Source organism: Trichomycterus rosablanca, chromosome 22 (assembly GCF_030014385.1).
Source record: "Trichomycterus rosablanca isolate fTriRos1 chromosome 22, fTriRos1.hap1, whole genome shotgun sequence".
In the NCBI taxonomy this organism is placed as follows: domain Eukaryota; kingdom Metazoa; phylum Chordata; class Actinopteri; order Siluriformes; family Trichomycteridae; genus Trichomycterus; species Trichomycterus rosablanca.
This window is the reverse complement of record NC_086009.1, coordinates 2558646-2580184: the sequence shown is the minus strand read 5'-3', so window position 1 is coordinate 2580184 and position 21539 is coordinate 2558646. Positions and strand designations below refer to the sequence as shown.

The window sequence follows — 21539 nt, the reverse complement described above, 5'->3', positions numbered from 1 at the left end:
CACAAACCCCCCTCGCCCCATTCTTCCACCCCCTCGTCATACTATCCAATCATGTCCGTGCACCACCGCCCTCTTTTTTAGGGGTAACAGCCTTTAATATTTTATATATAAGCGTATTCAGACGATAGGCCTTGCTCACAGTCAACATTCCAATTCATCCGTATAGTTTCTCCACACCAAACCACGTCAGACTGGAGGAAATGGAACTGGCCTTTCCCAAGCATGGAGGCATGTAATATCACTCACGTACTCACTTTCTTAACCACTTATCCAATCAGGGTCGCGGGGGGTGCTGGTGCTTTTCAATGGGCGCAAGGCACACAGTAACACCCTGGATGGGGCACCAGTCCATCGCAGGACAGACACAAATACACACACACACACCCATTCAACTATAGGGCAACTCAGTGTCTCCAATTAACCTGACTGCATGTTTTTGGACTGTGGAAGGAAACCGGAGCTCCCGGAGGAAACCCACGCAGACACGGAGAGAACATGCAAACTCTGCACAGAAAGGACACGGACCGGCCCGTCTGGGGATCAAACCCAGGACCTTCTTGCTGTGAGGCAACAGTGCTACCCACCGAGCCACCGTGCCGCCCGACATGTAATATATTGCACATAATTGATTTTATACATCTGACAGTTATAGGTGGGTTGGAAATATCTAAAATCAGTAATTAGCAGGGATGTCCCAATACTTTTGTTCACATAGGGTCTATTGGAAAGGCTAAAATTCAGTGACACGTCGTAGCTGTGATTGATCTTGATTAAAGTCCAGTTAGACTGGTGTAAAAGTCCATCAAAATTAGTAGAAAACAGTCATGGACACACACACACACACACACACACACGTGTATGTGAATGTAATTTGGGTGAGTTGGTGTGTTCGACAAACATTCTGTTTGTTATATAAGTTAAATATCGGCTTCCTGTTTTCTCCGAAAAGTCACATCTCCTGGTCTACTGTTCTTATTTTACTTCTCATCGTCTCTCACCCACATTTCTGTTACTCTGTCCAATCTTCTCATTTTTTACTCTCTTTACCCTCATAAATCGTACCACCAACCAGTAGCACCACTTCACAGCAGGCTTGGGTTGGTTACTGGTGTTACCCGCCTGACGGGTCTGTTAAACTTGAAACTGAGAAACTCTTGAATGCTGCACAAAAGCCATAAAGCTGGAGAAGACTGGGATCTATACAAGGGTTTTAAACAGACACCGAGCCTGATGGGTCCTCAATGAGGGTTGTGGCCATAAAGAGTTAGTTAAAGAGTAGAAAACCAGACTGGTTTGAGCCCAGCATTACGGTTTCAAAAGAAAAGCAGGTTGCCAACAGATGAGCTGGCAAATCCACCGATTATCGCTCACTCGGTTTTCTCTCCGCCAGCTATTAATGGCAAGTCAGAAGGACATGATTCTGTAAATGTGACCACCCGCTGATCTCCACCGTGTAGTGGTGCCTGGTTGATTCATGCTTTTAAAACTCTTGTCTACTTTCCAAACCAGGGTCTACTTTACATTTCACACATTCGACTGAATGAATAGAAGTGTGTGTGTGCGTGTGAGTGTGTGTGTATGTGTTTAGATGGTTTATTATGTACTTTATGCTCTGCAATGTGTGTTTTTATTTTTGGGGGGGTCATGAAGGGGTGGGCTGCTCTCTGACGGACGTCCTCCAGGGTGCATTTCTTTCTGACGCGCTGTCGTTTTCCCTTTTCCTCAGGTTGTGTCGTGTCATGCGTTTGTATGTCAGCTCTTGTTGCTACACCGTTACACTTCATGTGTTTGTCTCGTGCGTGTGTGTGTGTGTACACTGTGTCGTGTTGCTGTGGCCTCCTCTTCCTCCTCCTCTTCCTCCTCATGTGCTCTCACAGTGACCCGTCACCCTGCACCTCCCGTCCGACCGATCACACCATCCTAACACACACCGTTTTGAAACTGTCCCCATTATTTTTGGCATCGATCACCAAACACAACCAGTCCGCCTGAAAATTCCGCCCGTTTAGGTGTGTGTGTTGTGTGTGTGCTGGGTTGTCGGGCCACTTCGTGGGCTTGTGTTTCGTCCTGTCCCTCCGTACCGCGGGCTCTGGCGGGCAGTGTTTTAGCGCAGAGCGTTTAGGACACGGAGCGCTAAAACACTGCCGTCCGACGTCCTCGAGTCTCAGTCTGTCCCCTCACACACACACACACACACACAAACAAACAGCGAGGACAATACTGACCGCTGTGTGGCGTGATGCACAGCTTTGGTGACTGACCTAATCAAACTCGGAGCTCAAACAAACACGCAGGTGAATCTACTGATGCTAGACTCGCAGGCTAACATTACGGACGACAGCGTTTTTCCTAATTAAAAGCCTTATTTATTTTAACAGTGTTGCATTAGAATGTAACGATCAGTTATAAACTAATTATATGTGAGATTTTATGTTCTGTGGGATCTGAACAGATAAAATGATTCATTTAGATGTAAACTCGTTCTCTTCCTTCTGTAAGTCCTAGCCTGCAATATTTCGATCCATACACATATTTATTATGTATTACTGACTCTCATGCTGTAATGCAACACTTTTAAAGTAGGAAATCATAAACTTATATTAAATACAGCGTCAGACTTTGAGTTCCAGATGTTTTATTTATTTATTTTAAACAACAACACTATCAAAACACAAATTAAACAGCCACTTTTGCCATATATAAGAAGTAAAGGGCTGAAGGTAAGTAACTATCAGGATCCCGGATCATTCCTGGGCTGTAAGTGTTTACTGTACATGAATAGTGCAGCAGGGCGGAGTGCTTCACCCCTCCCAAAATCCTCCTGTATCCCGTCATTACACTTTCATTTTGGTTTTTATTTACACTATACGGCCAAAAGTATTTGGACGCCTGAGCATGAGCCTGTCAGACATCCTGTTCTGAAGGCAAATGGTATTAAAACAGAGTGACGTCTGTGTGATAAGAACAGTCGCTCTTCTGAGAAGTCGCTCTTGTGAATTTCCCCATTGTGGGACTAATAAAGGATTATCTTAAGGCTTGTGGGAATTTGTGCTTTTATATGGCTGGGTGCTTTCTTTAAACCGAGCTTTTCTTCATGTCTTTATAGAGCTTGCTATGCAGGAACAGGAAAGAGCCTTCCCTAAACTATTGCTGCAAATAATTGATTTATTGTACCGAACACCTTCGGGATGCATAGGAACACTGACTGTGCATCGTGGTTTAAATTCCCATAGACACACGTTAAAATATTGTTGAACATAAGAGTGGAGACTGTTATGGTTGTAAAGAAAAGGAGCGAACTCCAAATTAATGCACCCTGTTTTGAAATGGATAAGGTGTCCACATACTTCTTGCCCTATAGCGAGTGTGTGTGTGTATACATTCTGTACCTTGGTATGTTCTTCACCTCTCCGCCATGTGTATATTCTTTTTGTTAACCGTCCGATGTACCCGTGTATCCGACCCCTCCTCATCACCCCATCGTCACCCACTACGTATTACCCACTGTTGCCAAGGAAACAGTGGAAGAGAGCATTCTGGGACTGAACAGGACACTGTGGGTACAATCGTACGACTCAGAGAAGTTTTGAGCCGTCACACACGTCTAGCTAGAGACGGATTCTGAATTTTCTAATCGATGAGATGATGAGATCCAGACATCCAGTCATGTTCCCATGATGCACTGGGGTTTTTATTATGAACATGCGCTCTGTTAATATTACTGGTGGTGGTTTTATGTTCCTCATTGTTTCCTTTTCTTTCTTGCTCGTTTTCGTGGTGATGTGTGGAACGATTGTTGTTTTATCATGTTGTGCCGTGACTTCTGCACAGTGAGAGCTTTAATGGAGCGGTCGTGCTCCCGATTCATGCCACTGCTAAGCCTTGCTGAGTGCACTGCAGCTGATTTTCCACCTTTTTTGGCTGCAATATTGATCTCCTAGCCTCCGTTGTTAGAGTAGAATAGAATATAATAGAATAGAGTAGAAACTTTGTCATTGTACATAGTACAACAAAATACTGTTCGTACTTCTCAACATAAATGAATCATATGAAAAGACACACGACAACACAGACATAAAACGTGGTCAATAATAGCAGGATATAAGATTTGCAAAGTGCAAAGTGGCAAAAATGAGGTGCAACAATGCAGAAATGAGGTGCAAAAATGCAGAAATGAGGTGCAGAAATGAGGTGCAACAATGCAGAAATGAGGTGCAGAAATGAGGTGCAACAATGCAGAAATGAGGTGCAGAAATGAGGTGCAAAAATGCAGAAATGAGGTGCAGAAATGAGGTGCAGAAATGAGGTGCAAAAATGCAGAAATGAGGTGCAGAAATGAGGTGCAGAAATGAGGTGCAACAATGCAGAAATGAGGTGCAGAAATGAGGTGCAACAATGCAGAAATGAGGTGCAAAAATGCAGAAATGAGGTGCAGAAATGAGGTGCAACAATGCAGAAATGAGGTGCAGAAATGAGGTGCAACAATGCAGAAATGAGGTGCAAAAATGCAGAAATGAGGTGCAGAAATGCAGAAATTAGTGCAAAAATGAGGTGCAAAAAGGCAGAAATGAGGTGCAAAAATACAAAAATGAGGTGCCAAATTGAGGTGCAAAAATACAAAAATGAGTTTTAAAAAATGCAGAAATTAGGTGCCAAATTGAGGTGCAAAAATGCAGAAATGAGGTGCAAAAATGCATATCCTATCTATGAACAACAGCCAATCGTTGTTCATGTAGCCACCCAGCCTGATGGCAGAGCCGAGATTCGATAAGCTCCTCAGTCAGCAGTGGTGGGTTGTATCAGTAGAGGTGAAGGAGAAAATTAGGGGGGGGGGGGGATTTAATGTTTTAATTATTGAGCAAAAGAAAAGGTGCAGAAACCATTACAATCCCAAAACGACCAAACAAAATAGTTTTGTTATTATAATTATAATCTTAATTCAGTGTAAATGGTTGTACCATGTTCATTGGTTTACAGAAAGCCTCCTGAAATGTAAGAGAACAGCGTGAAATTCTTTATTTGATGTAATGACGTGATTTTGTGAGCGGTGCAGTGCAGGCGAGTCTCTGCAGTGGCTGAATCCTCACAGAAAGACGGACGCTCTCATTTTGCTCAGGTCACTGCTTTCATGAAGAAGTGAACCGAGAGGGGGAGGATTAGCGCTCCATCACAGTTTAGTTCAGTGCTGAGGGCGGTTATAAGCTCACACTGACCCTTTTACATTCCAAACTGACCCCCTGTCATAGTAATCAGACGTTCAGATCTTTTCTAAACACTACAGCTGTGGTGGATACAGACTGGGTTCTGAACGACCGGGCAGTAAAACTCCAGGATTGATTGGTGGGATCGGACGGGGATTTATTGACGTCCCGGTGCTTTTTAAGGGTCAGTGGGCCTCTGACGGACTTGAGTGCCTCTCCGCTTGATTAATCTGAGAATTAAATGGTTCGGAACATGACGTGCAGGATGGTCATTCATGTCAGGTGACAGTTGCTTTCTATATTGGGATGCACTGGGAGAATGTGTACAGTCCTGATCTGGGTGGGGTGGATGGATTTGTTTCCTGCTAATGTAGAAAAGCTCTTAAGCAATTGGCTTGCGTGTGAGTTAGTGTGTGTGTGTGTGTGTGTGTGTGTGTGTGTGTGTGTGTGCACTCATGAGCTGGGGTATTAAACACTCCTGTACTGATGCTGTGTTGTCTGTGTCATGTATGCGGTCAGTATACATGCTGTGTGTCCACTACACTGGGTGTTTGTGTCCGTATCATTCAGCTGTGTCTCACTGTCCTGTCCACCGTAAATAACAAACACTCACACTGTTGAGTCTCTGGACCTGTGTGCGTGTGTGTGTGTGTGTGTGTTTGTGTAATTGTGTGTTCATGTGCTTGTGTGTGTTTGTATGATTGTGTGTTTGTGTAATTGTGTTTGATTTTGTGTTTGTGTGTGTGATTATGTGTTTGTATGTGTTTGTGTAATTGTGTTTATGTGTGATTTTTTGTTTGTGTGTGTGTGTGTGTGTGATTGTGTGTGTTTGTATGTGTTTGTGTAATTGTGTTTGTGTGTGATTTGTGTTTGTGTGTGTGTGTGTGTGTGTGTGTGTGTGATTGTGTGTTTGTATGTGTTTGTGTAATTGTGTTTGTGTGTGTGTGTGATTTTGTGTTTGTGTGTGATTGTGTGTGTGTTTGTCTGTTTGTGTGATTGTGTGTGTGATTGTGTGTGTGTGTGTGTGATTGTGTGTGTTTGTGTGTGTGTGTTTGTGTGTGTGTGTGTTTGTGTGATTTTGTGTTTGTGTGTGAGTGTGTAATTGTGTGTGTTTGTGATTGTGTGCATGATTTTGTGTTTGTGTGACTGTGTGGGTTTGTGTGTTTGTGTGTGTGATAGTGTGTGTGTGTGTGTGTGTTTGTGTGATTGTGTGGGTTTGTGTGTTTATATTTGTGAGTGTGTTTGTGTGATGAATGTTGTTGTGTTGACATTGTCGAGTTTCATTTGTTTCATTCCATCTAATTGAACTTGAGCAGTTTTGAATAATGTAAATATTACAGGATGGTGGGAGCTCAGTGGTTAAGGTACAGGACGAGTTATTAGAAGTAATTGGAAGTCACTGTTGGGCCCTTGTTCGAGGCCCTTAAGCCGCACTTGCTTGCAGTGTATACGGACACAATTGTAGGTCGCTTTGGATAGATGCAAAAATGCTAAATGCCTAAAATCTAACCTGGATAATAAATCAAATCTAAAACTAGCTAAACGTATTAAATAAATAAAATAATGACTAGAATTCTGAGTGAACTGATTTTAAAACGTGTTGATTGGTCCACATGCTTTAGATGTTGTTTATAGAGACATTAAAGAGAGCAGTTTTATATTTTAGCATGACTGTACCAGGTTTAAATATTTAGTCCTCATGTTATCGTCTCCCATCCCACCGTCAGGCCGGCGCTACAATGCTCGTAGTGTTACTAAAGTCTGACCAGGTACGTACACACAAACACATACAGCAGGCTGTTCTACCATGCGTTCAAACGCCTGCCTGCATGACGCAGCTCCCATGATGCTTAGCTAGATGCTCAATAGTTTGTGCAAATTTCTTTTCAGCATCACGCACTCTAAATGCTCTGCCTGTTCGGGTAAAACAGATCTTAAAATAAATAGTCATTTTTAATACAGTCCCTGTGCTCCAAAGGGAAGATTGACGGTATTTTGAGCTGACTTGTATACTCCTGTGATCAAGGATTATCTAGAGGGTAAGAGGGTAAGTGTGCCAAATATAAATTTAAAAAAATGTACAAAATATGGCCCAAGTATGTAGACACCAAAGCCTTGTGGACATCCCATTTCAAAACCACAGCCAGAGTTATAGAGCTGTCTCCATAGTTGTGCCTATAACAGCCTCCACTCTTTTGGGAGGGTTTTCCATAACATTTCCAAGAGTGTCTGTAGGAATTTGTGACTATTTACTTTTTTGTTCTTTATTACTGTTTTATGATAAACACAGAAACCAAATAAAAATCCATGCATCGGGAAACCCTATGAGACGAGACGTAGCTAAGAAACCTCAGAGTATGAATTTAATAACAGCACATGATCTTATCATTAAATCCTGACTTCATCCATTCCTCCCACCAAACATCTCAATGTTGTCTGTGTGTGTCTGTGTGATGCTAATTGCAAAGAGTTCATTAGCAGGGAAGTAAAATGGTGAACAGAAAACAAGACGTCTTTATTTATCTGTAGAATTTAAAATGTACGTTGTTGTTTTGGGATGCTGGGGGGGGGGGTCTTTTCTCCACCTCTGGTCCTCCTTGTCGTTTCGACCTGCATGTTGCATGAGTTTTAGTTCTCGGTTCTGCTGTAAATGCTGGTTTAGATTCACCACAGTGAACCGTGTAGCGCTTTGTTTATGGAGCTGATGATTCGGTTCTACCTGCTCTCATTCATCACTGGGTCAGTCGTGCGTCCTCACGCTTCGATAACATACCAAAACACAGATCCTGCACTGGATTTATAGAAGAAATAGAAGCAAGGCTTTACAGTTTATAGCACAATCTAGTTTCTGAATATCAGTCCTGTTTAGAGAGAGGGGCGTTCATGCAAACATGATAATGTAGAAAACGATGGAGAAGCAGCTGCTGCTGTAATAACAATCCTTACTAAACATGTAAACATCCTTTATAATCACTTTATTTGGACAGAATCAAGGTTTTTGGGATTATTATGTTGTAATTTGGCATCTGCTGCAGAACAATTTAATAAACATTTGCTTAATCATACAAAAATGTGTACATGTGAGGCATATGACATGCAGTTTCGCCCTCTCACCACCAGAGGGGGGCGTTGGAACGACACAAGCGTGGTTATGTTTAGCTTCTGTTTTAATTTAAATATATATATCTTTTTTATATTTATATATATCTTTATATATGTATAATGTATACATATGTATACATAATAATTGTAAAAGCAATCAGCCAATAGCCTCTATAATAAAAAAGCAAAACAAAACTACCTTCACCAGCAGCCACAGTTTAGTTGGTCTGTCCTGAGGAACATACTGACCCAGAAATGTCTGGCGCATCCTAAAATGCTTTGCTGTGTGGCTTCTCTAGGTGATGCATTAGTGTAGGAGGTAGGAATGACTGTCAGGAGTGCACACACACCCAGGAAACACACACACACACACACACACACACACACACACACACACAGATCTGCATCACATGTGGAACTGAAGAAAGACAAGGACCGACAAACGAACACTTCCAGCTCATCACTCTTCCTCCTGATCTCGCTCATTGTGGTTGTGTGTCAGTGTGGGCGGAGTCGTTTTATGTATAACGGGGGTTGATGATGTAATACTGCTGCCTTTCCTTCATCATCCGTTCCCATCAATGGTTTCGGCTCCTAATCTGACAGTGTGTGTGGTGCAGAGCTCGGCCCACCTCAAATACGAACGCAGGTTCTGAAAATCAGCATCAGTTAAAGGTGCAGTTTGTAATTTTGCAGGATCACGAAGATGGTTTGTGTTTCTTTTGGCTATTCTTGTTTCCTTCCACCTCTGAAAAGCATGCAAGAGGTGGATTGGCTGCTCTAAATTGCCTCTTGGTGAAATGTTAGAAGCTATTAAGCGAAGTCCTGAGGCCCTGGGTACAATCCTCGCCGCTGATGTCTGTCTGTAATAAAGCTGTTCATGCTCTTTCCACGTCTGAGTGGGTTTCAACCAGGTACTTTGGGGTCTTCCCAAGCTCCCAAACACATGCCTGATACATGTAATGGTCTTGCAACCAGGGTGTCTGGGTGGCTCCAGACCCACTGTGATCCTGACCAGAATAAAGCAGCTAGTAAAAATAATTTAATGAATTAAAAATAGTATATGTAGCACAAGACACGATTGACTAATGTCCAAAAGTGGGCAAAGCAACCTAGTCATTGGGAGGTGCACTCATCCGTGCGCTCTTAGTGCAGGTCTCAAGCCTGGATAGAAATAAAAGTGTTGCATTAGGAAGCACATCCAGCACAGAGGGATATTCCGCTCACGCACCAGCACCGAGTTTCTGAACTCCCGGGTTCGAGGCTCGGTGTTGCCACCAGTCGGCTGGGCGCCATATGGCGAGCATAATTGGCAGTGCCTGCAGCAGATACTTATTGGCCACCGTATCTGCATGGGGGGACCGGACTCTATGTGGGTGGGCGAGAAGAGGAGGGCTGTACACGTGTAAAGAAGCGGCGTGCTCTCCTCGGATGCAAATCTGAAGTCTGTCAGCAGCGGAAGACAAATTGGATGCGCTAAAATGGGGAGAAAACTGGACCAGATCTGCTGTGGCGACCCCTATATATACAAGAGCAGCTGGAAGTAATATGTAATTTTAAAAACATTACTCTCCACTATCAAAACTTTTAAAAATAATTATGTTTGTTTCAGCTTTGGTATCAATTTAGCACTAAGTACCAACATTTTGTACCAAAATTCCTCAATCACAATGATGCCACACAATCCTAGTTCATCAGGTTCTGTTAGAAACAAAGCTTAGTTTAGCTTCTCTTACCTAAAAAGAGAACTGAGGTCAGGAGACAGAATGGAGAGGCCAGTCAGGGGTTCGTTAAACAGTAGTTGCATTATAGTTATAGTCAGGCAGGTCCTCTAAATGACAAACTGCATCTTTAATGTTTTACCTGAACCGTAAACTGTAAAGGTCTTTCACTCACTTGTGTTTCAGTCATCAAAGATATTATTTTGAGGATGACAGCATGAAATCCGGATACGATTATCACCAATTAAACACACTTGTACTGTAAAGAGAACATAAACACATAAACGAGCTGGATGGCCGAGGAAACTGGTGTGGAAGGAAAGCTCCTGGGTGCTTTTGGACCAGGCGAAGCTCACTTCAGGGTTTCACTCACACTTATCCACGTGTACACTGTGTTGTTATTAAGGACCCCCGACTGTACAGGTGTATTTTGTGGGTATACAATTACTTACTGTAGCCCATCGATTGCTATGCTAATTCGATCAGACGTTCTGTTCTCTGTTCTGTTATGGAAAGGGAGAACATTATGGCCACTTCTCAGCGGATATCAATTGATCAGTGGCTGGTATCACTGGAGAGTTACTGGTACAGCCGTAGCAAACTACTGAATTATACTTATACCTCTAACTCGTCGGTTCCCATCAGTAGAGGGAAAACGTAACACAACCGAGGTAGTTGGACACGACTAGATTGGGAGGAAAATTGGGGGGAAAATTTAAAAACAAGAAATAAACAATACTTTCACACAGCTAAGAGCATCCTGCGGTCAGAAACTGGACCTGAAGGAGACATAAGCGTCGATAATCAAACATAGACTTGGCTTCTTTAGATGTACACGTATTCTTTACCCTCTCGTATCAATCGCTGTGCCAATTTGTCACCCCTGTGTACCCTAGAACCGCTACTTACCAGGCGCTGCTTAAACCAATGATAGAACAGAATATCCTGCTGGCTCAAGTGTATTAAGCTCAGCAACTTCCACGCTAAGTGTGTGTTAATCACTCACTGAACTGAGATTTTTGGTTGATGCACTGTTCTCAAGCCAGCAATGCGATTACACTGATTAAAGGAGGGTTGCACCAGTTAACATATTGGTAATGGTTTCGGGACGGTACTTGCACTTAAGAGCAGCATAATTAGCAAAAGAGAGAACTAAAAGAAGGGGCTTAATCTTACAGATCTCACAGCTCTTACTAACCATCCAGCAGAATCAATCAATCAAAAGCCAAAAGCGTTACCTGTGGTGACTGTGTACATGCCGACCACTAAGGGGAATCTAGAGTTATCCTCCATTCTGTTCTAAACTGTATTAAAAGAAAAACCATTAGTGTGTGGAGGATTGTTAGCATGTAAGCTTGTCGGCTGGATGTATACTAACATACTAACATATTTCTGCCCACATACACCGATCAGGTATAACATTATGACCACCTTCCTAATATTGTGTTGGTCCCCCTTTTGATGCACTGTGTATTCTGACATCTTTCTATCAGAACCAGCATGAACTTCTTCAGCAGTTTGAGCTACAGTAGCTCGTCTGTTGGATCGGACCACACGGCCCAGCCTTCACTCTCTTTCACGTGTATCAATGACCCTGTCACCGGTTTACCACTGTTCCTTCCTTGGACCACTTTTGATAGATACTGACCACTACAGACCAGGAACACCCCACAAGAGCTGCAGTTTTGGAGATGCTGTGACCCATCGTCTAGCCATCACAATCTGGCCCTCGTCAAACTCGCTCAGATCCTCACGCTCGCCCATTTTTCCTGCTTCTAACATCAACTTTGAGGATAAAATGTTCACTTGCTGCCTGATATATCCCCCCCACTAACAGGTGCCATGATGAAGAGATAATCAATGTTATTCACTTCACCTGTCAGTGGTCATAATGTTATGCCTGGTCGGTGTATACTTTAACAGTGTAACACGTCGTGGGTCGTGCTTCACTAACGTCTGGTCGAGGCATCGTTTACTTGTGTCAGTACGACAGACGCAACCACATTCACGTCGCTGTCTTGGTTCTTATGAAGGCAGGTGTAGCCTAGTGGTTAAGGTACTGGACTAGTAATCGAAAGGTCGCTGGTTTAAGCCCCACCTCTGTCAGGTTAAAGGTTAAGCAAGGCCCTTAATCCTCAATTGCTTAGACTGTATACTGTCACAGTACTGTAAGTCGCTTTGGATAAAAGCATCCGCTCAATGCAGAACAAGTAAATGTATGACGGTTCTTTTCCATTGATGGACGAATAGCAGAACACGGCTAGCAACAGATGGGCGACAGTCAGTGATTGTATACCTTTACAGTGCATCGATATGATCAGTGCAATTTAGAAAATCAGTTTACGGACATTAGAAAGAAATTACCTGCAGGAACAGATCGGGACAATGTCTCATTTATCTCAGCTCTGCTACCGGTCGGCTGGGCGCCCCTAGTGGGCACAACTGGCAGTGCAGACAAATATAAACCACTAAAGTCTGCTGGGTGGGAAAAGACCGGGCTAATAACTAGGCGGGGTCTTCGACGCTGTGTAAGGACCCTGGCTGGTAGCCCGAGGCACCTGTACAGAAATGGAGGAACGTGGAGATCAGCGCGTGACTCCGCCAAAGTGCGGGCGAATAAGAAGGGGTGTGTTAGGTGCATATACTCTCCTCGGATGCCATTGGGGTCTCCAGCAGCGGAAGACTTAATTGGCTACGATAAATTGGAAGAAAAGGGGAGAAAGTACATTGACAAATATCCAAACACCCACTTCTGTTTTGCAGAGAGCCGTGATTATATCGTAGCCGCTAAGTTTAGGTGCTGTGTGTGTGTGTGTGTGTGGATTAAATAAACAGACGACTCAGTGTGTACAGCTTCCATACATTTACATTCCAACTATCCTACCAACACTGATAAGATCTGATGAACACGCTCATATTTAAACCCCCACAGAGCTTTACCTGGTCCAAAGCGCCGGACGCGGCGAGACTCCGGCCTCAGGGCTTCGTGCTCAGACCCCTCGGGCCGCCGTCTGTCCGTCCGTCTGCCCGTCCGTCTGTCTGTCTGCCCCTCCATTGGTTGTAAAGAATGCGGAGCATCCCGTCTGAGACTGGATCAAACACCTGGATGCTAAACTCGCTGCTTGTTCTTTTTTCCTCCTGAGCTCACGACTCATGTTTTTCCTCCTGAGTTACACATCAGGTGCTTCATCCACCTGCTCCACGTGAACGTGCCCGACCTCCACCGCCGCTGTGCGGCTCGGAGCGCTTTGTTTAAAAACACTGCTGTAGCATTTGTGAAGCAAAATTTAATGACATTTCATAACTCGCATTTTCCTGTTTTGTCCTTGTCTCTGTCTGTCTGTCTGTCTGTCTGTCTGTGTCTGTCTGTCCGTCTGTCTAACATCATTTTATTTTGATTTTATCCCTGTTTTGTTATATATAATTTTTTATGAATTGTTATTTGCTGATCACACACATGATTAATCCTGGACAATTACATTTGTTTTAATTCTTTACATATTCATCATCCTCCACCGACTATAACTGGACCTTTTAATCTTAATACTGACCACAAAACGTGTGGAATCGACTGGACGATCATCTGCATCATCATCCCCAAACCCATCCCGCTCCAGCCGCCGGCTACGAGAAGTCCCGAAGCCTGAATAACATCTCAGGGATGTCGGGAGCCCCCCTGCGTCTGACCCCCATCACCCCCATTAACAGCGCCCCCTACGAAGCGTACGATTCTCCCGGGCCTCTGCGCCGCTGCCGCTCCCCCATCCCTTCCATTTTGTAGCACGGCGACCTCGAGACGGGGAGAGGAAAAGACTAAACCGCCCGCACCAGACTATAAACCCCTGTCCAAAATGCGCCGTGAAGCTACAGCATTAGTACTAGCGACGATAATGAGAAACGTTCATCGTGCAGCACGGCTGCAGGAGCTTCCGTTTGGGGTTGGGGTTTAAAAAAAAAAAGCTTTATCGAACTTTAAGCTTCAGCAACTTTAAAGAATTCCTGCTGTCTGAATTAGCAATGTTATGCCTTATTAAAACTATAGAATATGAAATGAAAGCGCCGCCACGAGACGTGACGAGCGACATCTAGGTAACTTTTATCGTTAGATCATTTAGTCTAGTAGTGAGCTGACAGTAGATGGCTTCTCCCGCCTGTTTGCTGGTTTTCTAGAGATTTAACTCCTTTAGAACTGATAAACCGAAAGCTACCATAGGCCTCGAAGCAAACCGCCTGGAGAGATGCTGTCAGCTAGCTTAGAAAACGTCCAGTTACTCTAGTGCATGCAACGAAATTACAGCAAGTAGCGAATAACAGAACCATCAAGTACAAGTATAACTACATAAAGAAAAAGCTCGTCTGATGACACTGATCACGATTTTCATTTGTTTTAATCATTAGACATTATTTATACAGTCACCACCAACCCTCCTAACCCTACAAACACACACAGGGACGCATATTTACTCTTAACTTCTAAAGGACATTTTTAATCAGATAAATGCTGCTGGTTTCTCAGGACAAAGAAACAGCTAGATAAACAGACCGACGCTTCTCGTAAACTGTCCTCATAGAGATTAAATGCTTTACTGTACACATCTGGATGTGGGCTGGCAAAATGATATGAGTATAGATGATATATACATGATATATCATCTTACTTAAATGAAATAAATAAGATGATGTTTTGTCGTCTTGCATCTTTGCCCTCCCACATCCTCTTTTCTGCAGGTAGGACCCAAGTCTGATAGACCTGAGCTAAGTCACCTGTTATGAACCGTTAGAGCTGGTTGGTAGACGTCTGGACTGAGTTTATAAGAATATAAATGACTCTAGGGGTCTGTCTGAAATCCTAGTGAGCTGCCCTACTACCTACCTGATCAGCTGCCTCAGTAGAGAGGGTTCTAATAAGACATGGATTCATAAGGCAGATTATTTAGACACACTACTTACGTCACTGCAGTGTTAGCTTACTAAGCTAACACAGTTAGCCTCAGGGCATTCAAATCGATGGGCTGAGGCGGCACAACCCGCTAGCAAGCCAGCTAACGTCTCCCTCCGTGTACCGATAACGGTTAAACTGTCCCTGACGAGCCCGAATTTACAAAGAAACGACACTCGTATAATTACACCTTTATACAAAATAAACATCAATTAGAATTTATTTACATTTGAAAGGAACTCTGTTGGTTGCTCCGCATCCCTCCTCCATACTGAATGCTGGGATTGTCTTCAGCGCTGAGGAGGCGTTGGACGCTCCCTCGTTATTCAGTCAGCCACCTCAGTAGGAGCATTTTAAGGGATCTAAGAATTTAGACACGCCCTTTTCTCGGGAGTGTAGGATGTGTCTGTGTAGAGAGAGCTAGGTTTTCAGACGGACCCAATGTATCCTGACTCAGAGTCCCACCAAGATTGTGTCTAAATGATCTGTGGCTGTTGTAATCTAAGTGTGTTCTAGCTAGTAAAGGTAATCGTTGGTGTCCACTTTTATTTTGAGCTTAATTACAGTAATGCTGTGGACACAGTGAGCTTGTGTTGCGTAGGTTAACGTTTGGCATCTCGTTTAGGCCGTCAGACGAGGGCTTTGGGGAGACTTTCGATTCCCCAAGACCAACACCAAGCCCTAACTAAGAACAACAAAGACCAGCAGCAGTTGCAGAAAGAAGCAGTTTGGCAGCAAATATGAGCGACAATGAAGTGAAGTGAACACGTACCAGAATTTATGTACATCATGTTTTCTGTCAGCGCGGCTTCTTATTGCAATTAAAAATGTCCTTGTGAAAACAGCTATTAATCATTTCACATCAACATTAACGAGTCACTTAGGAGTCTGATATTATATGAGTTATTTTAAGACGTCCAACACAGGGTCAGAGAGAGTACGTAAGAAGCTGAGAGTGACCACCAAATAAAATAGATAAATAAATACAAATGTAAATGACAGTATCTATTTTTCTATCAGGCTTTGGGAGACTAAAGAGTAGAGACTCTGTTCCACGTGGGTGGGATTCGTGGGCATGACGTCAGGTAGATCCATGTAACTGATATTTAGCTTGTTTACTATTTAGCTATTTAACCACGGTGCGGGCGGAGAAGCCGAATTATCCAGGGCCCGTGACCTTCTGCACTGCTTCAGGATGCTTCCCCGGTTTTATATATACTAGTGCATGAAGGGAACGTCAGTACTCTACAATCTCCTACATTACTTGATCATATACGACATATCAAGACGACTCGGAGTCGGGCCGGGGTGCCGAGGACACCCGAGGGTGACGTCTAACAGAACCTTCCTCATCGTCATCATCGCACATGATCATCGCCCCCCTTAGAACGCCCCACTCACCCTGCAGTTACTGTGATTCTTATTGGTTGAATGCAGTAAGTTTCCATTTTTTTGTCCTCCTTGATTTCTCCTTTTTTTATTCCTTTCCTCTCTTGTTCTTTCTACCTTCGTTTCCTTTCGGCCTGCTCTGTCTCTTGGATGCTGATCTTCCCCTCCCAACCCTTCCGATTAAAATAAGGAGGGAACGTTGACTGGATGCTGGACTGACAGCAGAAGAAAAACAAAGGATGACATGATAAATAAGTGCGAGAGAGAGAGACTCTTAGAGAAAACACACCTTAAAAAATCCACTGCAACGGCAGCTTATTACGATTCTGTTTTTTTAAAGAATGTAAAGATAACAAAGGAATGCTGAATCTGTACAGAACATTGTAGACACTTGTAGCATTTTGGTTGCAAATGATGCTCAGTTTTCTCCACTGTTTTATTTAAACGGAGCTCTATGAATATTATTTTTGTATTCCAGAACGATTTAATTCCGCTGTTTAAACGTGTGAACTTAACGCTGTGTGTAATTTTGACATCTGACCTCGTCTCATGAGTCCCTCCTTTCATATCATTCCCTGTGTCATTCATCCATCCCCCCCCCCCCCCCCCCCCAAACGCACAATAAGTACTAGATGAGAGTCGATGTGGTCAGAGCCGAATAGTGTCACTTTTAACGCCGTAGGTCCACTGCACTAAACGTGCCCGTGCATGCTATAACCGGATCCGCAGGCATGCCGGATCTTCCATATATGCAACACCACGTACATGCAACACCAGAGAAATGAGCAATAAGAACAGAACAGCTTCCGTTAAACCATCTCTTCACCAGGGCTCGGATCACGATCACGAAATTCTTAAAATCTGCTTGCCTAGGCATGATTCCCCAAAATTTAAACAGTCATCTCTAATAGAGAGAGAGTATTTAAAGTGATGCTCACCCTACCGTTTACCTAAATAGTGAAAATTCAGGAAACATAACTGGTTAAGCCTGGTTTATGCTTCACCCGAAACACACTGTGGAAAGTCTGGAGCGTTCGTGGAGCGTCTATTTCAGTGTGGTACCAACTTTTTAATGCCGTCAGTTTTCAGTTAAGCTCGAAGCCACTGATGCAGCGCTGCTTTCACATCATCATCAGATTAAAATCTTCTTCCCCTTAAAGCTTCTTTGAGCATCCAAAAAGGTGTAAATCAGATGGAGCTAAATCCGGACTATAAGCTCTCTCAGTCTCTCAGACACGACTGATTACTCCTAATACTACACCATCACCGCTTCCAATATAAATGTATATATAAAAGTGAGGAATCTTTTTGAAGAACCCTCAGAGTATAAAGTATGCAACAAAAGCAAACTATACTACAGGGCAGACAAACATATGAAGCATCCGCCCACTTTTTAATGTAGTACCTCACAAAGATAGCTCTGTTGTCGTACTGGAAATTTTGGCTGGAGTAGAACGTCATCCAGGTATCTTACTGGACAAACATACTGGAAATAAAATCATACTGGTTGTGTACTGTATACTGCTTACTGCTTACTTCGGGCCCCCATCAATGCGTGAGTGGTATGTAGTAGGCTATTTCCAACACCGCCAATTGTTTCTGCACTGCTTCAGGACGCTTCCCCGGTTTTATATATACTAGTGCATGAAGGGAACGTCAGTACTCTACAATCTCCTACGTTACTTGATCATATACGACATATCAAGATGATTGGGAGTCGTGACGTCTAACAGAACCTATAAAAGTCCTATAAAAGTGCTAAAGAAGCTGCATAGGACAGCACAAAACTGGTTAGCGTATTTAAAAGTAGCCAGTAGTCAACAATGCAGTCCAATACATTTCAATCATGAATTGGAAATGAATTGTCCTTTTATATATTTTTCCAAACCAGCTGCTGCTGCTCTCCCCTTTAAATCTGACATAAATGCTTTGGGAGTCAATAAAAAGCCTGTTGGAAATAAAACATACACCAGGCTTTAGGCTGCAGATGCAAGTGATGAATTTCTACGCTCCTGTTTTGGTTGTATGTCCATTGGGAAGCATAAACCAAGCTTTAGAGCGATAAGCGAGGTTAGCACTTGTTGCTTTAACTATGATGCTATATGCACATTTGCACAATCCTATAAAAGTTCTTTGCTTATCAGAATGTTATTGAAGTAAACGTAACACCAGGTCGGACTCTGCCCAGTAGGTTGAGGATAGACTCGGAAAACCAGTTTTGCATTCGCTGTAGTTCTAAAACCGACTGCTTTCGTCGTGTAAGAACAGATGTAGCTTCAGGGAGGAAAGTAAGAGCGATGATGAACCAGGAGTCAGGAGTTTAGCTGATCAGATCCACACCAGACCTCTGTGTGTTTCTCTCTCCTTGTCTTGTGCTCTTCATTTCATTCCTCGGTTTCTACGTGTGTCGCGTTTGGGGGAAATTCCTCGGGCCGACGTCAGGTCTTAATGCTGTGTACAATTCTAATCTCTGACTTTGTATTCCGAGAATGCATGTGGTTTTTTTTCCCCTTGCCGAGCAATAATGATCATTATAAGTATGTTTTTTGATAAGAGAACTGATTTTGTGATCTGAAGCTTTATGTATGTGTGTATTCATATGGGTGTGTACATATGGATGCGGAGATTCATATGCACATACATGTTTATGACCTGCATGTTTTTGTTACCAATCTGCTGTTCTGAAAAGACTATTACTGACAGGATGGGATCAGTTATGCATGCTAAGATGCTAGTGGGTGGCAGAGACCATTCTAACTGTAAAACGTGGGGTTTTGTGGAAGACGAGAGAGGGGCATGTTTGAACTCTGTAACCATGCTGTTTTGTTTCATTTAGCGCTCGGTCGCCTTGTGATCACTTCGTGATTGATTCTTTCTCATCTTTTCCACAGAGAACTATTCTGAAAGCCCACTGCTTATCAGATATATGCAAAAAGAAGCTCTAACTGTGAAGTAATCTAGAACAGGAAACTCCATTCCTCCCTTCACGTGTGCACATTCCTCCCGCGCCCCCAACCAACGTTGGTTTCTTCATCATTCCCTCTTCCCATCATCTCCGTCAGTGATCCCTGTCATTCATGTGCATCACGCCACCCTCTTTCAGTATGCACTTTGATTTTGTTAGGCCTGGTTATCCGCATGCGTTACGTCTCGGCGCCCGCTGGATACCCGTAGCGAAATCGGTCCACTTTTTTTAAACGAGAGCTGAATTGATGTAGCGTACACTATTCTTAGATTAGTAGCAGACGTTAGGCACTTTAATGGAATAAGATAAATGCATCTAACATAAGGTCGGTTGATCTTAAGTGCTCAGTTGGCGCTTTACAGTCAAGGATTAAAAAAAGAAAAGAAAACGCTGTTAGTCCAAGTACTTGAATTATCTCCACTGAGGAACAATCGGTGGATCGTAAAGCAGATTGGGACCAAAATAATATAAGGAGTCGACAATGATGCTACTACTGTCCTCAGCAGTGCATGTTGCCTCGCGTACTACCGGAATGCTTAGTGCTGCATCCTTGAGCATCTTGTGATTTTTTTCTATATGCATTTAATACTTCCCTGGAGGAAGGAAGGGGGGGTAGAGTTAGGCTGTGCTGAGCAGAATGAGACGATACTTCTTCATCCATTAATAAAGTCCGAAGAGAAGGAAGCACAGGAAAGAGCAGAACTGTGTCTGGTTAGTGCTTTTCAGTGCTGCAACTTGGCCTGTCACGATCTATAAAGTGCTCATGTGAGTAATTACAAACTATCATGTTTACTTTAGCTGTATAATAAACAAAATAATAAACAGCAGCGCATTCACATTTGGTCAGGAATGATTTCATACGGTAGACCAGCGGCCCCCAACCTGTTTTGCACCACGGACCGATTTCATATAAGATATAATTTCATGGACCGGCGGGGGGATTTAAAATAGAATAACTATAGAATGGAAAATCAGTGTGGTCCCAGCTAGAGGTGATTGGAAGCAATAACAACAGAAAAGTTTTGGAAATTGAATTGCTCTTGTAGCGTCTCTAATTATTTATTCTTTCTGTGAGGTCCGGTAATAAATGACCTACGGACCGGTACCCGGTTGGGGACCACTGCTGTAGACGATTGTCTAAAGATCTGTAATCGCCGACTGAAGCTGCATCTACAACAAATTTACTACATTTGACTACTACTTTCTTTGTAAATCACACTGTCAGGATAATTTGCTAAAAATTTAACCACAACAGTAATTGTTAACATCGTTGTTAGACTATTTTATTTACCAGCAGCAACATTAGCTTTGCTGCTTCTTTATCTGGCTTTGCAGAAAATGTTGATGGTTTTTAGAAGAGCAGATTTAGCCTTTTTTGGCTGATTCAGATGCATTTATTCCAAACAATAACAGTGAATAAATATAATAAAGTAAATAAATAGCTGTGGACATTCAGAATAAATTCTTTAGATTAAATAATCTGTCAGCTTAATAAGTGTAGGGTAGTTGAAGCCTAGCTGTGAAGGTACTGGACTAATAAAAAGGTTACTGGTTTAAGCCCCACCACAGCCAGGTTGCCCTTGTTGGACCCTTGAGCAAGACCCTTAACCCTCAATTGCTTAAGCAGTATACTGTCACAGTACTGTAAGTCGCTTTGGATAAAAAAGCGTCTGCTAATTGATATTTAGGTCCTGTTCATTTCCAACAATCAGGAACAGCTTAAACAAGCATGTGCAGCTCCAAAATACCTTAAATAGCAGACGCGGGCCATAATGGATTGGCGTCCTGTTCTGGGTATGTTCTGCATCGCGCCCAGTGATTCCTGTAAAGCCAGGCCCATCACAACCCTGACCAGGATAAACTGCTGAAGTAAACTAAAATAGTAGCCATTGGTTCAGATAATAAAAATCAGCTTCAATAATAATAATAATAGTAATAATTACTTAAATAATCATGAACAATTATGTTTATTTTAAATGATCACAATAAGCTTCAGCTCATGTAATCAGTCAGCTTAAATAATGAGTTAAAATAACATAAAATATCTTAATAATCATCTCAACCACTTTAACAATTACAGTTTTAAATTATTTATCAATTATCTATCAATATTTATGTACTAACAGCAGAAGTCTGATGTTATTTATCAGTTTATTAATTCCAGGCCAAATTCATTCATCCCAGTGATTACCGTGACAGGCCGAGCTACAAACACTGATCAC

At 42.8% G+C, this 21539-nt stretch overlaps 1 protein-coding gene across 5 annotated transcripts in view; it reads left to right on the top strand.

The window, feature by feature from the left end:
- kcnc3a (potassium voltage-gated channel, Shaw-related subfamily, member 3a) overlaps positions 1-21539 on the top strand; it is an 87623-nt gene that overhangs the window by 48146 nt on the left and 17938 nt on the right. The window contains exon 4 of one of the 5 annotated variants that reach the window (XM_062984847.1): positions 19244-19593. The exons of 2 other annotated variants lie outside the window; for them this stretch is intronic. In XM_062984847.1, coding sequence (XP_062840917.1) covers positions 19244-19308 — 65 coding nt within the window. In that variant the 3' untranslated portion in view covers positions 19309-19593. Of the gene's footprint in view, positions 1-13641; positions 14567-15588; positions 15795-19243; positions 19594-21539 lie in introns of those variants that run through there. 2 more of the 5 variants (XM_062984846.1, XM_062984845.1) reach the window with 2 other exon arrangements.